General features: G+C 47.9%; 2 protein-coding genes across 2 annotated transcripts in view; one reads left to right on the top strand and one right to left on the bottom strand.

The window, feature by feature from the left end:
• Positions 1–3284, top strand: part of Crybg2 (crystallin beta-gamma domain containing 2) — a 28808-nt gene extending 25524 nt beyond the window's left edge. The window contains exons 19-22 of the mRNA XM_035439534.1: positions 282–405; positions 2032–2190; positions 2827–2986; positions 3079–3284. Of these exons, the coding sequence (XP_035295425.1) occupies positions 282–405; positions 2032–2190; positions 2827–2986; positions 3079–3167 (532 nt within the window). The 3' untranslated portion in view covers positions 3168–3284. The remainder of the gene's footprint in view (positions 1–281; positions 406–2031; positions 2191–2826; positions 2987–3078) is intronic.
• Positions 3285–4759: 1475 nt separating this feature from the next.
• Positions 4760–6094, bottom strand: LOC118238160 (CAMPATH-1 antigen-like). Its single transcript, XM_035438644.1, has 2 exons — positions 6044–6094; positions 4760–4957 (listed from the first exon to the last, which is right to left on the bottom strand). Exons 1-2 carry the CDS (start codon positions 6092–6094, stop codon positions 4760–4762), a joined length of 249 nt encoding a protein of 82 aa, XP_035294535.1.
• Between the last annotated feature and the right edge of the window lie 9058 nt (positions 6095–15152).

Below are 15152 nucleotides of genomic sequence, written 5' to 3'. Positions count from 1 at the left end.
GAGGACTCCTAGCTGGGTTGGGTGAGAGGTGGGCTGGGGACCCCACTCCAGGCTAGGAAAAAGGAATCAGTGTGAACTGGGGGCCTCTGGGTCCCAGAGCTTTGTTGGATGCTGGGTCCTCAAAAAACCCAAATCTACTCATTAGCCTCCTCCTCCCCACTGGGGGCCCTTATCCTAGTGTGAGGGAAGAGGAGGCAGAGGTTTTTCTAACACCTGTGCCTTGTCCTCTGTCTGTCTGTCTGTCTGTGTCCCCCTGTGTCTCTGGCATCCGCTGGGTGCAGCTGGGTGGTGTGTGAACACAGTGACTTCCGGGGACGACAGTGGCTAGTGGGTAGCTGTGAGATCACCAACTGGCTGACCTTCAGCGGTACCCAGAGGGTGGGCTCCCTCTACCCCATCAAGCAGGTAGGTAGTAGTCAGCGTGAGCACCTCTGGCTGTGCCTGTCCATGGATGTGTCTGTCTGTTGAATGTACATCTGTGTTTCAAAGCTTGACATTCGTGTCCTCCTATCACAGTTTCTCCTTAGCCTCTTCTTGCATTGTCATCTCGGTGGTTTCCTCTAAATCAACTTGAAAACAGAGCAACTTTGTCCTTGTCCTAAAGGACCATACAATATATACAATAGGCTTATTCACCCCGAACTGAAAATCATCTCATGCACCACTTACCAGTAGTCGGCATACTTGGCTTTGAGAAGCATGAAGCTTGCATGTGAGGGTTCATGTCTGTACCTGCTTGTTTAGAAGTTGGCTTCATTTCTGCACACATATATTTCTAGGATATGGCTGTGGCCTGAGGATGTGTGCCCATCTAAGAGTGATTGTGCCTATTTGAGGTCATGAATATGAGTACTGTGGAGGTGATTTGTATGTTTCTATGTATATGGACATGGGTGTTTGTATGTGTGCCTGCTCATTGCCTCTGCCCTAAAGCCTTCTGAGCACACACATTTGTGTTTAGTCTCTCTGTTCACAGACTGTCATTGTCATGGCAGTGATGCTTGCAGAAGTCCTGGCAGATGTCTCTAACTCTCATATGGGGAGATAAAGAATCAGGGAAGTAACATGGAGTTTAGTTGGGCAAGCACTGTCCCTCCAGGGATCTTGTTTTCTGTATATGTGTACACTTATATATTAAGGCAGGGACTCACTATGTCTGTATAATTCTGGCTGGCCTGGAACTCTCTATGTAGACCAGGCTGGCCTCAAACTCACAGAGATCCACCTGCCTCTGCCTCCCAAGGTGTTCAACATCATGCCTAGCTGCTTCCTCATTTATAAAATGGGGAAGTGGGGGCGGGGGGAACATTTGTGTCCTGACTTTGTAGAGGACTGATGATGGATAATGACTGCAGAATCCTCGGCAGTGCTCTAGTCGGAAACAAAATGATACATAGGACTTTTGTCATTATTTCCATCACTGTCACCTCTAATGAGGACACAACTGATGCTGGCTGAGCCAGTTCTGATCTCTGGCCATCTAGTGTCACTGTATTTCTCTTTAGCTATGTATGTATGTATGTATGTATGTATGTATGTATGTATGTATACATATCTGTGTGTGTGTGTGTGTGTGTGTGTCTGTGTCTCTGTGTGTGTGTGTGCATGCATAAGTGTGCATGTGTGTGTGTGTACATCTATATTCTTACCATCAGCTGTATCTGGAGCAAGCATAGGTACTTGGCACTAAACAGGCTGGAAGGATCTGTGTGTCAATTCTGATGTGTGAATGTGATGACTGCATGGACCTGTGGAATTGTTTGTGCCTTCTGTAAACGGTGCCACCTTGTGGACTGTGGGTATATTTGCCAGGGTCCCTAGATACAAGTGTAGGTATCTATGGTCACAGAACTGTGCACATGTGTTATGCATGGACCTTCAGTACGGGTGTGTAAAAAAGGTGTGACTTAGAGCAGGGTTGGGAAAAGCTTGGAGGCAAGGAGGGTTTGGGGGTATGGGTCTCCTAGAGGGCCCAGGGTTGAGGGCGGTGGCATCCCTGGCTGCAGACTCTCAGCTTCTCCTCATCATCAGCGCCGAGCATATTTCCGCCTCTGGAATGCGGCGCTAGGGGGATTCCTGGCAGTGCCTGATCGAGTGGAGGACATGAAAGCAGGCCGTGTGGTGGTCTCTGAGCCCCAAGCCGGGGGCAGCTGCATCTGGTACTATGAAGATGGACTGCTGAAAAACCAGGTATGGTTCTGGAGCAAGCCGGTTCTGCTGAGCTCCTGGTTTGCCACACTACTTTGGGAAGTCCCAGCCCAATTAGATTCAAGATGCATGGAGGAAGTAGAGAATGCTACCTCTTTTATGTTAACCCTTCCAAAAACTAGTATTTGGAGCTGGAGAAATGACACAGCAGTTAAAAGCTCTTGTTTTTGTAGAGGACCTGGGTTCAGTTCCCAGCACAAAAATGATGCCTTATAGCCATCCCTAACTCCATTTCCAGGGGATTTGATGCCCTCTCCTGACCTCTGTGGGCACCAGGCATATATATGATGCACACACAGACATTTAGAAAAAAACACTCATAAAATAAATAAACCTAAAAAAGGATAAAGAGACTTGCCTAGGCCACAGTTGTAATAGCCAGCATTCAAAACCAACTTATGAGCTGGGCATGGCGGTGCACATTTTTAGTCTCAGCACTCAAGAGGCAGAAGCAGTTGGATATCTATGATTTCAAGGCCAGTAGGCTAGTCAAGGCTACATAATGAGACTCTGTCTCAAAGATAAAACAAACACAAAAATCCAGTGTCTAAGGGATGGCTTAAGCATGGGAGATTTCCTGTAGGGAATGCAATGTCTAATGATCTTCTGGGGCCTCAGATGGCCCCTGCAATGAGCCTACAGGTGATTGGACCTCCTAGCCCAGGCTCCAAAGTAGTGCTGTGGGCTGAGAGCCGCCTACCACGCCAAACTTGGAGCATCAGTGAATTGGGTCACATCTGCAGCCAGATGTTTGAAGGCCAGATCCTCGACGTGAAGGGTAACATAGGCTGTGTGGTGGGGAAGGGCACCCAAGGGGACTGGGGACATTGCTGTCTCCTCACCCTGACCATGTCTGGATCTCACCCTCAGGTGGCAGAGGTTATGACCGGGACCACGTGGTGCTATGGGAACCAACCAAAGACAGGCCCTCCCAGATCTGGACTGTCCACATACTCTGAACCAACTTCACCCCCAGTTTCCTGCTGGATGCTTTTGCTGGGATGAAATGTTTTTTTGTTTTTTGTTTTGTTTGTTTTTTTACAGATTTTTGTTGTAACATAAGCTATTTTCTATCACGCTGCTGGGTGTCATCATCTCTTTGCACCTTGCCTTGGGAGGGAGATGGTTGCGGTTGCCAAACTTCTGGCTCCTCTTCAGGTTGGCTTCTCTCCTTGTGCAGCCTACCCTTGTCACCAGAGGGAGCCCCAGAACCAGACTAACTAATTGGTGTGCTGCCTGTTCTGCCTCCCTGACTGTGGGGGCCTGGCACAAAGCCCCCGTTTTCCATCCCCATACAGATTTCTGATGGGTGTTCAGGGAGCAGAAGTGGAGGGCTGCCCCGCCTGAAGAGTCACCCCTAGCCGACACCCCTAGTGGGAAGGGAAGGAGTTGGCCAGGCCAAATAAAGGAAGCAGAGGAAAATGTTCTAGGAATACAGATGTGTCCTAGGGTGAAAACTTCAAGGTTCAGGCTGTGAACCCACAGTGGGCATGGCAAGGGAGATGAGGGGTTCTACAGTCCAAGAAGCCTTGTCCTGGGGCTCCTCTCTGCTTCTTCTAACTCTAGTCTCAAAGCCTGAAGGTTTGGCCTTAGTCCAAAAAGCCAGAAGGGGCTGGGACCCTAGCTAGGTGACAGGTCAGGCTATCAGAGACCTAGAGCTTTTTTTGCTTTCCAGTCCTCTGCTGGCACAGATTCCTGGGAAGACACAGAGGCAGGGGCTCTTGGGGACCAGTCTGGGCTTTTTTTTTTTTCTCACTTTGCAGCTCCAAACACCAGCCCAAGCTGTGGAGGGGAGAGTGGTTAGAGGAGCTGTTTGTCCTTCCTGCCTTCCCTGGCTGTGGGTGTGGGTAGTACCACTTGCCTCCTTGTCCTGTAGCCTCGTGATAGAAGATATGTAGGCAGGTGACTCATGAGATGCCCTTTGGTGAACCCTTACAGATAGGGGGTGCTTCTGGGTCTGCAGTACTCCAGCTGAGAGTTTTGAGAGAGACAGAGCCAAACTGTCTGTGATTTCCCCACATCTGTCATTATGAAGACACCTAAGTCGTAGAGTGGGAGACTGCCTGAACCTGAGGTGTCGAGAGCCTGAGAGGTGTTGGATTGGGGGGGTAAGAACTGGGTTCATCACTCCCAAATACTTGGGCACAAGTGAAGCAAATACAACTAATGGTGGCAATGAGGGTGACAGTTTCCTGTCCTTGTCTCTGCAAGAAGACTCTAAGGTAGGGAACCTGGGGGAAGTGCCTTGATGCCACCTCCCCTGCACATGGTCACAGACAGCTCCTAATGCTATGCACGCATGACTCCTGGGATCAGTAATGACCAGTGACCACATGTGGGGTCCCATCTAAGCATAAGTATAACTTTATTGAGCCCCAGCTGGGTACCCCCTTCCATCAGCAAGCACCTCCCCATTTTGGCCACTGGCTGTCAATTTTAACTTCCTGGGATCTCTGGTGTCAACCATTTCCAAGGACTGGGCTGGGGTGTCTTGCTACTGATGGTGGCAGTTGTTTGAGGAGCATAGGGCTGTAGAAGTAGCATCATCACCTCAGCCAAGGTAGAAGAGGCTCATTAAGGTATTGGTGAAAAAGAAGAAACTGCAGGCACCCACATCGACGAGTGATGAGGCCCCACTCTTTGGGGGTTTCCCAGGGGTTTTTTTGGTGGTGACGAGGGTGGTGCGGGAACCACTAGCAGTAGTGGGGCTCGCCTTGGTACCATTGTCTCCCAAGACTCCTGTTTGTATCTGCAAGAGAATTGCAGTGCTCAGGATTTGAACCTCATGTTAAGAACTCATTCCCCTTCATGCCTTTCCCCCACTCTAGGCCTTCATAAAGCTTCTGCCATAGGCCCTGTTGGAATGTTTGGCTTCTTGCCTCATCACAGGCTGTGATAAAGCTATCTCTCTCTCTGTCATGTTTCCACCCTACAGAAATTTCCTGTCACTTTTCAGGCCACCAGGTCTTCTAGCACAGAGGTTAGCAGAAGCCCATCCTCGACCTTCTGAACCTGAGGAAAGGGCTCCCCTCCCAGAAACGTGGGAGTACTTTTGGGTTTGTGGTACTCCAGTTGGGAATTTTTCCTCTTATCAGGAAGAGTCCATCATGGCTGGGAGGATGACATTAGACAGGGCTGAATGAAAAGGTCCCTGGCAGAGTGTGGGGTGGAAATGGCCAGATGTGACAAGTTGTCCTTGATGCTTGATCGAGTGGTAACTGAAGCTGCTTTTGATGGGAATCGAGCTAGTTTTTGTGGCAGTCAAATTGCCCTTGATACTTGAACGAGATGTTCTTGATCAAAAACTTGATGGCTCCATTCCTGTATTAATCAGGTCCCTGTGGGCACATGGGTGCCACAAAGACTGCCTCCTAGAGGGGCAGTTGGTTTAGAGAGTGATTGGGATTCCCACACACTCAGGCTTCTCTATAGCAGGTGCAGGGAACCCCTGCCACCTATGGCAGTCCGTTAGACATCTGCTCACCCCTACCAAAAGGACTGTTTCTGCAGCTCTCCTCCACAGAGCTTTCTCTCCAGGCTTCATGATCCAGAATTGCACAAAACCCTTTGATTGCCTCCATGTATCTGACTCCCTATGAGGTTTCCCCATTTGGGACCATGGGATTCCCTCAGGGCAGTCTGATGGCCGCTAAGAGCAGTGGGAACCCAGGCATACAGGCCCTTCTGTATCCCAGGTTTCCTGTTGGTGACCATCTACCTCTGTCACTGTAGTCAAAGTCTGGCTGTCCCAGAAACTTACATTCCCTCCCTGACCCCAACCCAGTTCATCAGGGGAAGGCTGGTGATGGAAGCAGGGACTAAGAACTGTCCTTACCTGAACTGCAACCAGGAGACTGATGGTCACGAGGAGGAGGAAGCTGTTCATCCTGGACCTTTCCGGGCTCTGGTAGCAGCTGTGAGAAGTGAGCTCTGGGCTAGCTGCAGGCCTTTTTGAGCTCGGCTGCTTTTGAACTTGGAGGCAGAGGAGATAGGGAGTGGGGAGGGGAGGGGAGAAGGAGGGCCTGGGGGCGGGGAAGGGAGCTAGCTTCTTTCAAACCTGGGGGTGGATGAAACTAGCCTCAAGGTTCCAAGACCTGGCAAATGAATTCTGAGTTCTCAAAACCACGCAGGGGATGAGGGGAGCTAGAGGGCAACTGTAGGGTGAACCTACCTAGGCTCGGAGCCATGTGTCCTGGGGGGCAATTGTAGGGTGAACCTACCTAGGCTCGGAGCCATGTATCCTGGGGGGCAACTGTAGGGTGGACCTATCTAGGCTCAGAACCATGTGTCCTGGGAGGGAAGTTTGCTTTCATCATTTCACCATTAGGACCTCAGGCCTGAGGCTGAATCTCTGAGTCTTTAAGAACAACAATAAATTGCTGCTGGAGAATCAAATGCAGTGCTATTGCTTCTTTCTTCTTTCTTTCTTTCTTTTAAGACAGGTTTTGTGTAGCCCTGACTGGCCTGGAACTAGCTCTGTAGACCAAGCTGACCTCAAATTCACAGAGATGGCCTGCTTCTGCCTTCTGAGTTCTGGGATTAAGGGTATGGACCACTACCACCCGGGAAATAATCCTTATTTTTATTTATATTTCTGAGACATGGTCTGTATCACTCTGGCTGGGTTTAAATTCAGGATCTTCCCATCTCGGCCTCCTGAGCACTGGAATTACAGGCCTGCATCCCTGCTTGCTAATAACTTATTTTTAAAGAAGTCAACAAAGGACTGGAGAAATGGCTCAGCAGTTAAGAACTCTGGCTGCTCTTCCAGAGGAACAGTGTTCAATTCCCAGCACCCAAATAGCAGTTTACAACTGTCTGTAACTCCAGTTCTAGAGGACCTGACACCCTCACACAGACATACATGCACATAAAATAGGGGGGGAAAAAGGGACAACAAGCTTACCTCTGCTGCCTGAGTGCTGGGATCAAAGGCCTATGCCATCACTATTTTAAAGAACACTAGCCAGTGTAACATACCCTTAATCCCAGCACAAGGCAGAGGCAGGTGGATCTCTGAGTTTGACCATAGCCTGGTCTACATGGTGAGTTCCAAGGCAGCCTGAACTACATAGATCCAGTATCAAATCAACAACAAAAATCTCCTGTATATTAGTAATACCCAACACGCGCATCTGTTATATAAATGGTGGAAGTGTTTGGAGGTTGGATTCCTGTAATACCAGAACTCAGAAGGTAGAAGCAGGGGGAGGGATCAAGGGTAACTAAAGACAGATACACAGCGGCTTTGAGGCCAGCCTGGGCTACTTCGGACATATAAAAGATCAGACACGACAAGACGAGACAAGAGAGTGGATCGATGGGGGATGTCCTGTATGCTATGAATATATATTCCTCTTATTGGTTGATGAGTAAAACACTGGTTGGCTTAGTAGCCAGGAGAAAGTATAGGCAGGGCTACCAGATGAGGAGGACAATTCTGGGGAGAGGACACAGGAGCCACCAGGCAGATGCCGTGTAGCTGCTGGGAAGATAGGATACCAGACATTCTCCAGTAAGATAAGGCCATGTAGAAATACACAGGTTAGGTCGGGTGGTGGTGGTGGCACATGCCTTTAGTCCCAGCACTCGGGAGGCAGAGGCAGGTGGTCTACAAGAGCTTGTTCCAGGACAGCCTCCAAAGCCATAGAGAAACCCTGTCTTGGAAAACAAAAACCAATAAACAAAACAGAATAGTTATGTATTAATAATTAAGAGAGACCTAGCTAATAAGAAGCCTAAGCCACCAGCCAAACAGTTTATAATTAATAGAAGCCATTAATAGAAGCCTCTGTGTGTTTATTTGGTACTGAAGGGTGGTGGAACCAGGTGGGACAGAAAACTCCATCTACAGTAGAGTGGATGCCACCATCACTTTTGTGAAAGGTCAGGACCACTTAGATTCAAGGTTGGATTAGTTTTGAGTCAGGCCTTATTCCCTCTGGGCTTCGGGTTCTTCATTTCAAGTGGATTTTTTTTATTTATTATGTATACAGTATTCTATCTGTATGTTTGCCTGCACTCCAGAAGAGGGCATCAGATCTCACTATAGATGGTTGTGAGCCAAGATGTGATTGCTGGGAATTGAACTCAGGATCTCTGAAAGAGCAGCCAGTGCTCTTAACCGCTGAGACATCTCTCCAGCCCCTCAAGTGGATTATTTTTGAATAAATATTTGAAAAATGACTTAAAAAATGTGTGCTGGCACATGCCTTTATTCCCAACACTCAGAAGGCAGAGGCAGGCAGATCTCTGTTGAGTTTGAGGCCAGCCTGGTCTACAGAGTGAGTTCCAGGACAGCCAGGACTACACAGAGAAACCCTGTCTTGTAAAACAAAACAAAACAAAAAAGTGTGTGTGTGTGTGTGTGTGTGTGTGTGTGTGTGAGAGAGAGAGAGAGAGAGAGAGAGAGAGAGAGAGAGAGAGAGAGTGTGTGTGGTGTGTGTGTGTGTGAGAGAGAGAGAGAGAGAGAGAGAGAGAGAGTGTGTGTGTGTGTGTGTGTGTGTGTACATGCCTGTGCAAGTGTTTCACCTGCATGTATGTATGTGTACCATATACATACCTGGTGCCTGGGAAGGCCAGAAGAGGACACCAGCCTCTCTGAAACCCTCCTCCAGCCTTCTAGTCTGGTAGCCCCACTTATCCTTCCTGCCTGGCTATTTAGGCCAAACAGTGTTTTATTCATCAACCAATAAGAGAAACATATCCACAGAAGGACCTCCCCCATCATTTTCTTCCCAATTTTGAGAAGATGCTAGCAGGGCTGAGCCCTAGAGCTGGCCACATGGTAGTTACTTCCTGCTGGGAATGCATGGGATGGCTTAAACTTCTTTTGTCACTTAAAAATGTGTGTGTGGAGCTGGGCGTTGGTGGCACAGGCCTTTAATCCCAACACTGGGGGAGGCAGAGGTAGGCAGATGATCTCTTTGAGCTCGAGGCCAGCCTGGTCTCCAGAGTGAGTGCCAGGAGAGGCTCCAAAGCTACACAGAGAAACCCTGTCTCGAAAAACCAACCAAACAAACAAACAAAAAAGTTATGAGCCACCAGAAATAGGTGCTGGCGACTGAACTCCGGTCCTAGCAAGCACTCTTAACTGCTGAACCATCCCTCCAGCTGGATGTAACCTTTTTTAAAAGTGTCAGTATGGGGCTCAACATGCTGCTGCAGCTGTGTGTGTGTGTGTGTGTGTGTGTGTGTGTGTGTGTGTGTGTGTAGGTCAGTGGACAGCATGCAGGAGTTGGTTTGTTCATTCTACAATGTGAGTCCTGAGGATTGAACTCAGGTTGTCAACCTTGGTGGCAGGCACCTTTACCCATTCTGCCATCTCACTAACCCGTTAAACTTATTAAATTTTTTTTTTTGTTTTTTTTGAGACAAGGTTTCTCTGTATAGCTTTGGAGGCTGTCTTTGAACTCGCTCTGTAGACCAGGCTGGCCTTGAACCCACAGAGATCCACCTGTCTCTGCCTCCTAAGTGCTGGGACTAAAGGTGTGAGCCACCACCGACTGGTTTATTTAGTTGTTTTTCCATCCAGTGCTGGGTATTGAACCCATGACTTCACACTAGGCATGTGTTCTCACTAAGCATGTGCTCTACCACTGACCTACACTCCAAGAAATATCTTTTTTTTTTTTTTTTTTTTTTTTGGTTTTTTGAGACAGGGTTTCTCTGTGTAGCTTTGGAGCCTATCCTGGCACTTGCTCTGGAGACCAGGCTGGCCTCGAACTCACAGACATCCGCCTGCCTCTGCCTCCCGAGTGCTGGGATTAAAGGTGTGCGCCACCAACGCCCGGTTCCAAGAAATATCTTTCAAAGCTCCAAAGTTTCCTTTTCAGATTCTGAGACATGAGGTATGACAGGACAGTGGGTGCAGGTGTGGTGTGGTGTGGGATGGGACGCGAGGCTTCTAGGAACATCTTTAAGGGTCATAAGGACTTGGACATGGAGAGATGTTTGCTGTCTCTCCACACCCAAGAAAAGAAGTAGGGTTTCAAACATTTGCCTCTCTTGGCCTCTGAGCAGCTATATTCTGTTTTGACAGTATTTGAATAGACAGAAGCCTAGTTGGCAAGCTGAGAAGGCTCCCAGAAAGCCCCATTTGACAGATAGGAAAACTAAGGTAAGGCAAAGGTAGGCTAGAACTACAGGCTTGACCTCTCGATGGCTGTGTTCCTTCTCTAGGTGGACTCTGAGCCGTGACAAAGCAGGAGAGTTGTCCACATGCCCACACCTCTCCTCAGAGCTGGAAACCAAATTCCTCAGTATAATAACCAAGCCTCCCATCCCAGCCTTCTTCCTCAGCCTCAGACTTCATTTAGTAACGTCCTCCACTACCCTGTGCACACCACTTTGTAGAACAAAATTCTGATTGGTCTTAATAATAAACCCCTCTCACAAAGGTGAGAGTTTCATGGAAGGGTCTACATAATAGAATTATCGCGATTGTTTTTTTTTTTTTTTTAACTGCACCTGGAATATTCAAAGATATATAAGACAAGATAGCTGAAATAAATATCAAAGACATATAAGACAAGATAGCTGAAATCAGAGCTGAGAAATACAGGGTGAGAAGAGAAGAGCACAATGAACAGGGTTAAAAGATTGGATACAACTGAAGTGAGTCAGATATAGGGGTAAATGCTGAAAATCAGAGTGCAGAGCTGAGCCACTAGTTAGCCATGGAAGCCAGGCAGTGGTGGCGCACGCCTTTAGTCCCAGCACTCGGGAGGCAGAGGCAGGCGGATCTCTGTGAGTTTGAGACCAGCCTGGTCTACAAGAGCTAGTTCCAGGACAGCCAAGGCTACAGAGAGAAACCCTGTTTCAGGAAAACAAACAAACAAAAAGATCCGACTGTAAGGCATTCTCCTAATTAGTGTGAGGACTCAGTATGAGGATATTTTCTTAATTGAGGTTCCCTCCTTGCAGGTGACTCTAGCTTGTGTCAAGTTGACATAAGATTGATTAGCCAGCACAATAGTGAAACAGGGAACAATAGACCAGCCTTCCTAGGGACTGAGGACAGTATGACAATAATCAAACACAAAATGACAGAAGCAACAAAGGTGAGAGTTTCATGGAAGGGTCTACATAATAGAATTATCGCGATTTTTTTTTCAACTGCACCTGGAATATTCAAAGACATATAAGACAAGATAGCTGAAATAAATATTCAAAGACATATAAGACAAGATAGCTGAAATCAGAGCTGAGAAATACAGGGTGAGAAGAGAAGAGCACAATGAACAGGGTTAAAAGATTGGATACAACTGAAGTGAAAGGCAGATCACAGGACATACACGTTACGTTTCTCAAGTACCTGCTCTGTGCCTGTTACTGGTTTTCATGCAGGCCTTGGGGATACAGCAGTGGACAAAAAGACATGGTCTCTACTTATGGAGCTGACCTGCAAATGGGGAAGACAAAAAAAAAAAAAAAAAGACTAGCAATTTCCGGTTTCAATAAATATTGAAGAAATCAAGATGGGAGAGCGGAATGGAGGAAGTGTACCCAGATAGGTTGTCAGGACTGGCCCCCGGAGGGACTGTTAGTGTTCAGACTTGGAGGGTTTGTGGAGACACACAGCACTCATCCCCACTGCATGGTATTCTCTCTCAAAGCTTGGGGGACAAGGAGAGGTGCAGGAGCGAGGAGATGGGGGGAGGAGAATATTTCTCCCCTGCCCCTTTCCTCCTCCCACAAACCTTCTTTGAGACGGGGGTCTCACTATGTCCAGGCTGCCCCTAAACGTGAGACCTCCCAAGCTCTTCCTCTGCCCCTTGAGTGCTGGGATTATAGGCATGTGACATTATGCCACCGAGGACAGCTGCACAGTGTTCTTTAATAACTGTCCCCAGGGCCTAGCGCAAGGCCCACATAGAACAAGTACTCACTATGTACCTTGTTCCATGATGAACTGGGATAAAGCAGGGGAGGGTATTGCAGCACAGGTTACAATGTGATCATGTGATTGGCCCTAAGATTCTAATTTTCATGGAGAGAGAGATGATTTAATAGCACCATGGAGCACTCAAGGTAAATCTTTGTTGTTGCTACTGCTGTTTTTGAGGCAGGATCTCACTCTGGTAGTCTACACTAGCCTAGTACACACAATGTAGCCCAAGCTGTCCTCAGATTTCTATCAAGATAAATCATCCATCCATCCATCCATCTGCTCACTTACTCTTCCAATCTATTGGTACTTACCAGCTTGGGCAAGATGAATGAGAAAGGGACTCTTCCCTTGAGGACACACTCTGTGTGTGTGTGTGTGTGTGTGTGTGTGTGTGGGGGTGTGTGTGTGTTGGAGGGGGGGTCACTGTAGTTCACAAAACTGAATGGGAAGGCCCTCATGGCATTAGGCTTTTTAAAGTAGAGTATATGTCTGACTGAAGGGAGGGAGAAAGACCTGAGTGATTTCCTGGAGGAGGGGCATCTGAGCTGGCTCTTGAAGGAAAGGGTCCCAGAAAAAGTCCAGCACTTGGGAAGGAGCATGCTGCTTGGAAGTGGAGGAGGGTAGAGGGCAGGATGGAGACCATAAAGGCTTCAAGCGCTCTGATAAGCTGGGGATGACAGTTCATCAGAAGTGGGGGCTGTAAGGGTGGCAAAGCAGGAAAAGGAGGGGTGGAGCTAGGTTAGTCCTCAGGGACTCCACAGGCTTGGAAGTCTCCCCTTTCTCTGTTCACTTTCTCCCTGAGTTTCTAGTGCCCAATAAACTCCTAACTACAAAGGAGCCAGCCCTGACAAGCATCTGTCATGAAATGACCAAAAAGTCAAGTAGATTCTGTCCACTCAAGAGTAGAAACTCAAGAGTGGTTGTTGCTTTGCTTCAGTTGTGGCTGCGGGCGATGAAACAGGAACCAGAATATTCAACAAACCCACGTGGAGTTTATTGGGAAAAGGGAACAAAGAGAGGAGTAGATGTTAGCTCGCCAGGAGCATAGATACATGAGACAGAAGGGATGGGAAGCGCTCGCTTAAAAGGGGAAGCTTGCACATGCAGCCATAACACACGTTGTAGCCGTGGCATAGCCACACAACACAGGGCCTTTTGAGCTGCCTAAGTATCTGCCTGAATGCCAGTTGGCAGGGGCCGGGGTCAGCCTAATGCTTGGATACCAACAGTAGTGGTGGTGGTGTTGGCAGAACTCAGGAGACAGAGATAGGTGGGTTTCTCTGAGTTAGAGGCCACCCTGGTTACAGAGCAAGTTCCAGGACAACCAGGGCTACATAGAGATCCTCTGTTGGAAAGAATAGAAACTCAAGACTGTGGACAAGATAGAGAGGCAGTCAGTGGAGCAGGAGAACTCCGTCCTGGAATTGAAGATGGAGACCCTGTGACTGTGGAAGTTATGCAGATGAGTCTCCAAGGTCTCCTAGCACTTATGGCTTATCTGAAGATGGAGACCTCAGAGAGAGTCCCAGGGACTCTAAGATGGTACACTAAATGAGAAGGGCTGGGAAGTGACTCTGAGGACAGTTTAGCGGTGCTTCTCAAGCTTCCTAATGCTGCGACCCTTCAACACAGTTCCTCATGTTGTGGTGACCCCAATCATAAAATTATTTTGTTGCTACTTCATAACTGTAACTTTGCTACAGTTAAGAATCATAATGTAGGCTGGGTGTTGGTGGCACACGCCTTTAATCCCAGCACTCGGGAGGCAGAGGCAGGTGGATCTCTGTGAGTTCGAGGCCAGCCTGGTCTCCAGAGCGAGTGCCAGGATAGGCTCCTAAGCTACACAGAGAAACCCTGTCTCGAAAAAAAAAAAAAAAGAATCATAATGTAAATATTTGATATGCAGGGTATCTGGCATTTGACCCCCCACAGGGTTGCAACCAACATGGCTGTCCAGGGACTCACTCTGTAGCCGAGGTTGGCCTTGAACTCAGAGATCAGTCTGTGTTTGCTTCCAAAGTTCTTGGACTAAAGGCATGTGCCACCACCGCCTGGCAAGAAATACTTTTTTTTTTTATTATTTTTTATTTGAATTACAAACAAGATTGAATTACATGACCATCCCAGTTCCCTTCTCCCTCCCTTCCTCCCCTACCACCCCCCAACTAACACCCAGCCTATCGCATAGCCTTTCTTCTAACCTACACCCGACTCAACCTATACCGGTGTTTCATAAGTACTTTGCATTAATCTCACTTACCCATCCCAGCTACCCTGTCGGGTAGGCATTATCTTCATTTTACAAGGAAATGAGATGTCAGTGTGTCCAAGGCCACACCTTTGCCTGGTGAGGACAAAATTTGGAGTCCTAACTAAACTGTCTGTGTCGTTAGTCTAAATTTATTTATTTAGTGATTTTGTTGTTTTATTTATCTTTTTGAGACAGGGTTTCACTGTGTATGTAGCCCTGGCTGTCTTAGAACTCACTCTGTAGACCAGGCTAGCCTTGACCTCAGGACTGCTTGCTTCTGTGCTGGATTTAAAGTCGTGCGCTGCTACAGCCTGGCTTTAGTAACTTATTTTGTGTCGTGTCTGTATGGAAGTCAGAAGACAGCCCCTGGAGTCCTTTTCTCCTGCTACGTGTGCCCCAGTGATAGAACTCAGGACGTCAGGCTTGGTGGCAAGCGCCTTTACCCGCTGAGTCATCTATCTCTGAGGCTCAAGGACTGGAATTTATTTACAAACTGGGAGTGGGGTATGGTACCCAATTCTTCCACATAGGCACTAGAATTAGAACTTTACTTCATAGCATCATCTAGTCCATAAGTTAGAGGAGAAACTGAGACTTAAATATTTATTAAGGAAACTGCATCAGTCCAATTCATCGCTTCATGATCAGATGGGGAAACAAAGGAAACGTAGCTCAATCTAGACACTGTAACCGTCACATCTCCAGGGTCAGAGGGTCCAGCCGCCAAGTCCAGGTCTCTGACCTCTGACCTCGTAGAACGGTGCATTCTGGGATCTGTAGTATCCTGAGCCGCTCTTCTTC

Source organism: Cricetulus griseus, chromosome 2, assembly GCF_003668045.3.
Source record: "Cricetulus griseus strain 17A/GY chromosome 2, alternate assembly CriGri-PICRH-1.0, whole genome shotgun sequence".
Lineage (NCBI taxonomy): Eukaryota > Metazoa > Chordata > Mammalia > Rodentia > Cricetidae > Cricetulus > Cricetulus griseus.
Note: the sequence above shows the minus strand (reverse complement) of the source record. Positions and strands in the feature narration are given on the sequence as shown.